The sequence below is a fragment of the Ciona intestinalis genome, chromosome 2, assembly GCF_000224145.3.
Source record: "Ciona intestinalis chromosome 2, KH, whole genome shotgun sequence".
Taxonomy (NCBI): domain Eukaryota; kingdom Metazoa; phylum Chordata; class Ascidiacea; order Phlebobranchia; family Cionidae; genus Ciona; species Ciona intestinalis.
The window spans coordinates 3,554,928-3,560,779 of NC_020167.2; the positions used below are offsets into that span (position 1 = coordinate 3,554,928).

A 5,852-nucleotide genomic window follows, 5' to 3' on the forward strand; every position below is an offset into this window, starting at 1 on the left:
TAACAATTTACAGTTGTTTTGCTCTGACTAAGTTTTTCCTAAACAGTACAGTCAGTACTTAAATATATAAAACAGCGTTTTATTGGTTAGTCACCATTTTTATGTACTTTTTTTAATTTTTCGTTTTTTTAAATGATTTTTTTTCTTCTTTTAAGATTTTGTCTTCATTTTTTAACTCGCAATCATGACGTACAGATTCCCACCGCGTCCAGTTGTACAGGTTCGAAGATCCTGTCTCTGGTCCACGAATAATCCCCGATCTTAACAATACCTTGACGGGAAAACTGCTCATCGATGATTCAGCCGTGTTTGCCACTGATTTAGAAAATAAGACGATCAGTGTGAAATATCCGGGTGGTGGTGTTTTTCCCACTAACGGCGCTATCGTATTTATGGTCCAATGATTTGTTTATAGAAGTTTTTTTTCCGATTTTGGTAGTTTGGTGGTCTGAGAATGTTATATAGGTGAATTATAGACCACGATGCGTGAGTATTATGAATAGAATAAAGTGCAGTTAAGAATCTGGCATGTTGTATAACAATCTGTTCTGATCTCTGAAACAAGAGATTAGGATTTGGTTTAATAGTGTTTAATTAATTGATGTGTTTCTCACTACGCTTATACATCTTGGTTTAATGAAGAATTAATGCCGGATTTAACTTGTGCCCATGAACGTTTTGTGTAAGAATAGACACTGCGGAAATAGACGTCAGTTGTGGTTAATTCGTTGTTTAATCAATTAAATTCAAACGTGATAAAACAATCGGTTTGTTTATGCGACAAGCGAGACAGCACGTATACATCGGACAGAAATCGTGCAGAACGGTCATATTTAAATCACTGCATATGAGTAAAACATTAATTATACAATCGTTGATCACCAGAGTTATTATGTAATGTTGGCGTCATTGTTTCCGATTGTTTCAAAATTATAACTTAAATACGCTTTATTTGAAATACCGTGTTGGTCAAAAACTGCATTGTACACCGTATTGTTTACATGGATGAGCCGGAATGCTGCGATCGAGAGTTGTTGCTTTTAGATTGGCCTGAACAAACGGAATCAGTTGTGACGATGGAAACACCATCTTTGGAAGATGGATGTACCAATGCTGTTCCGGAAGCTGAGAAACAATTTCAAGATAACGGTAATTGCAACGATTTCTATCCTTCATATGTAAGCATTGAATTTAAGTTGATGTATAGTAGGGTGGGAAAAACGGGAGACTTTTTGCACACAATGTCCTGGTTGTGTTTTATACAATTAACAACGGTCGAATGCTGAAGTCATAAGGATACGGTTTTATATTTATTTGAATGTTTTTTTTTACAACCAAATGAAACGAGAAAAAAGAATGAACATGTGTTTCATCTTCCCCCACTATAGCTACAAGTTATCGTTTTTAAATAACAGCCTTCCTAAAGTAAAATATTTTGTGGTGAAAATGTGGCTACTTTTATCTTTAGAGAAAGAAGATGCCATATCCACGCCTTGCTTGAAAACAGGAGAACCACTAACAGTGGAATATAACGAATTGCCCTTATCCATTTTCGAAAACGACGACTTAAGTATCCATGAATCTATAGCGGAATCTTTGTATGGGGGTCGACCGTTTAATGAGACGACCACACTTCTGGAGAAGGCGGCGTATTTTCGCGAAAGATATCCTGGAAGGTTTTCTGCGCAACAGGACAAATTGCAAAGAGAATACATTGCGTCACTTGGGATATTCGAACCTGATCCAGTACTTGAAGAATATTATGAGATCGAGAGAGTGAAACGTATTTTAAAACAGGAACGCTTGAAGAATGAAAAAAGAGGGGTAATTATTATTAAGTAGGGTGGAAGCATTTTCAACACATATTTAAACATCTATTTTTAATAGTTAATACCAATAAATCTTTGACGCTCGCTTTACACAGTATACCGTAATATAAATAAGCTGTCACGTTTTATTTGTTTATCAAATGGAAGATCGTAAAAAGAAATTTTCCTACTTTACTCCATGTCCTACTTTCCCCCAACTTAATAGTTTGACTATGACCATCGATTAAACTATACCTTCTTACTAGTTTAATATATGGCAACAGTGTGGATATTAAAACGCTGAACACTTTTTAATTTCAGCCTCCTAAAATGGTGTTTATTCTGCGTTTTGACACTCCAGCTTCCACGCCGGATTTTCATGCACTGTGGGATTCTGTGTAAGTAGTGAGATTATTTAGATTAAAAATTGGTTCCATAAAAACGTCTGGGTTGACCAGCCTATAGTGTGGAAGACACTACAGCCATGCTGTTGTAACCTGAGCCGCCATGGCCTGCTATATGTTCTGGTGAACCATGTTTAAGCATATATGTTTAATGGGAAATAGATAAAATGTTTTTCAATTATCCAAGAGAGGAAAGCGACTACGTAAGCATCTTTGAAAATGAAGACGAGTCTATATTCGACGTGTTTCGTTCCAATAAGTGCGAAAATTCGTCCACCATATTCACGGTGACTGTCAAAAAAGGTAAAAATCTTCTAAAAATGGTCAATCAGAAGTCAGCAGAGGAACGACTCACAAGAGCAAAAGTGAAACTTGTTCGATATTGCGAAGTAGAGAAAAAAACTGAAGTCGCAAAGAGTTCATATCGTTACGTAAACACCAACGGTAAATCACGGTGAGGAGTAATGGTATTGTATAGTAGAGTGGGGTAAAGTGGAACACGGGGTATAAATATTATATACTTTTTAAATTTCTTTTCACAGTCCTTTATTTAATGATAAACAAATAAAATTGTAAAAGAATTATTCGACAGTATATTCTTACGAGTCAAAACTGTAAAACGCTTTGCCAAACCCCAAAACTGGTCTTAACCATCAAAAAATCGGGTTAAACTGTATTAGAATATATGCTTGACTGCCTCACTTTCTCTAACCTACTATATATTAGATTTACCTATAAAACCTTCCCTTCAACGGAACTAGTTACATCTTTGCTGATAACCTTTAAATAGGTGGGGACATAAGTTTGTCTTCATGGGGTTTTCAAAGGAGCAACTTTCGAAACTAAGACTGACTTTCAACGTAAAAGGAAAGAATGACGAAAACACTGCTCAACTTTGTAAAGTGTCCGTTGCCTGCAGACCAAACGGCGGTAAGGTTAAAAGTTAAAACAAAAAAATATACATTTGTTTATTCAAGGCAAAAGTATTGACGTTCATGATTTCTACTCCATTATAATATACTTGTGTGGGGTAAGACGGGACACCTTTAGCACATGATATCCAAATATCCTGATCGTGTTTTTTACAATTAACAGCGGTCTGTGGGAGTCGTGAGGATGCGGTTTATTAATTTTATAAATATTCTTTGTTTACCACCCAATGAGACGAGAAAATAGAATGAAAAAGTGTCCCATCTTTCCCCACCCTACTGTCTAGTATAAATGCATTAACGAAACGAGATTCGTTATATACGAAGTTGGATCTAAACTATACAAGTTATTGTTCGAATTACTCTTTACAGACACTCCAGCTGGCTTCAAAAATGTTTCTAAGGAATGGGAAACAGCTTTAAAAAGTCCTGGCCAAGATATCGAGTTCGAGCAAAACCTGGACAAACCAGACGGAATGCTTAACAGCAGCGGATTTCTCAATACTATCACAAACCTGTTAACCTAAGGATAACTAATACTATAGAAATATTAATGCATTTTGTAACGCAATTTATCGAACCTTCTTTTTCGTTGTCGTTAATAAAATCCAGAGCCATAGAAATACCGAGTAGTCCAACCCATTGTTACGTAAAACACAAATTGAACGGCAATTTGGTTCCAAAATAACACAGTAGGTATAGGGAAAATGTATGTTTTTCGGTAAATTACAGAAAAACTTGGGCCTAAAAACAAATTTAAAGGTTGAAAAATGTAAAAAACATGTGTTATTTGTTTTCTGTGTCAAAAAAAGTCAAAAATTAAAATTAGAAGCGGTTGATTTGCGACATTTTAGTCATTTAATGCGGCTAAATTTATACATTTTTTCTAAAAAATGTTTGGTAAGGTAAATAGAAGCTGTTTTACACCTTCCCACAATAGGAAAACACAAACAAAACTTAACAAGTTCGTTTAAACCCATTGTCAAAGTTACCACTTATGCTCTATTTTGGACACACATAGACGGCAGTTGGACTACTCGGTGTTTATACGACTCTGATAAAATCTATAGAATATTCACCGCAAAACAGTTTTGCCATAAAAATCTTATAAGTTGTTTTTTTACGCGGGGATTTCTTTAGGTTTTCTGAACCTATAAAAACTTAAAAGACATTAAAAGACTGACAGGTGTGCTAAATAAGCAAGTCTAGCGAATACAATTATCTAGTAAACGTTGGATATAAGTATGAAGCCTAATTTTGTGGTCGGAGAACGCGTGCTTTGCTATGAGCCAGACAAATCGAAAGCAAAAGTTCTGTATGACGCAAAGGTAAGTCTAGAGGATTTGTTTTCCAATAGTATCATGGTTCTGCTTCTACTTAAACAAAAGTAATTTGTATTTGATAGGTTCTTGATGCTGACTATATAAAGGATGGAAAATCGAAGAAGGAACCAGAATACAAGATTCATTTCCAGGTTAGGTAACAAAACCTTTAAAGTAAATAACATAACATCAGCTCTTTTAGCTGATTCCTATTTGCTGAATTTAATTTTAAAATACTGTAACAACCTTGTCACAACTATGGACTTTTCTTTTCACTTAATCTAGGCTGCGGTTTACAAAGTGCCGGATACTTGTATGTCCAAAAATATAATGACCGAAAAAAAAACTAAGGTTATCCAGATTCAAAACTGTGCAGAATCCGGGTGCCCGCTAGATGCATCTCAATGCGCACACAGACACAAAGAATATGTTACAATACTAAAACTTAAGAGTGACCCAATATTCTGATAATCTCCTCTGCAGGGTTGGAACAGTGCATGGGACCGATGGGCTAACGAAAGTTATGTCTTAAAAAATACAGAAGAAAATCGAAAATTGCAAAGAAAACTTGCGCGACAGGCCTTACGGCAGTTGTAAGTTCAGCAACTTGTACAAAAGTACAAATTTAATTTCTAAAACTTTTTTTACAACAGGAAAGGAAGGAAAAAGGTTCATCTTCCCGGTGTTGCAAATATTTTAAAATCAGCTCCTGAAAAAGAAGTCTCTTCAGGTTATCTTCAAACTTTTTTAATTTTTGATCAAGTGTCTATGTTGGTGGCAAAAAGCTGTTTTATAATTAGATGAACTTAAAACAGATAACAAAAATGAATCGGGGGAGTTTAGACATAAAACATTCATTTTTCATCAAACTAAATTTTGTAGTTACTTTACTGTTAATTGTCTTGCCTGAGGACACAACTTTTTACCAGACGCTATTATACATGCGCTGCAATATTAAGAAATTCAACTGTGCCACTTTTACCCAAGAATTTAACCGTACAATTTTAAAACCAACATAATCCCAGTGGAATAATCTGTAATAAATAGCAGTATCTTCTTTGTTTTATATACATTAGTTTACATAGTTTGTTTCTTGCTTCGCACACAGATTCTGACAGCAGTTTGTGCAGTGATCGTACCTTTCCAATTAAGGAGGAAATTATTGATTCAGAATATGGTTCTGCCTCTCCTCATCCGGTTCGTACAACTTTCAAACCTTGTAATAACCTAAAAATTAGCTTATATCAATGGTGCAAGATTTGGAAACATGTTTAGGCATTTTTCATATCAGTGAGACTTTGAGACACTAACTATATCTGTTAACTAAGTCATGATATTTATCATTTAATGTATTTTTACAAATATTTCACTGCTACCAGGCAAATTAAT

General features: G+C 35.0%; 2 protein-coding genes across 2 annotated transcripts in view; both read left to right on the forward strand.

The window, feature by feature from the left end:
• Positions 1-790: 790 nt before the first annotated feature.
• Positions 791-3,736, forward strand: LOC100179320. Its single transcript, XM_002124679.4, has 6 exons — positions 791-1,149; positions 1,469-1,824; positions 2,130-2,206; positions 2,400-2,666; positions 3,003-3,142; positions 3,514-3,736. The coding sequence occupies exons 1-6, from the start codon at positions 1,002-1,004 to the stop codon at positions 3,666-3,668; spliced, it is 1,143 nt and encodes a 380-aa protein (XP_002124715.3). The 5' UTR covers positions 791-1,001; the 3' UTR covers positions 3,669-3,736.
• Positions 3,737-4,331: 595 nt separating this feature from the next.
• The window catches only part of LOC778671 (uncharacterized), a gene marked incomplete in the record, with an annotated part of 7,019 nt that continues 5,498 nt past the window's right edge, over positions 4,332-5,852 (forward strand). The window contains 4 exon segments of the mRNA NM_001078289.1: positions 4,332-4,469; positions 4,547-4,615; positions 4,947-5,056; positions 5,117-5,192. Coding sequence (NP_001071757.1) covers positions 4,386-4,469; positions 4,547-4,615; positions 4,947-5,056; positions 5,117-5,192 — 339 coding nt within the window.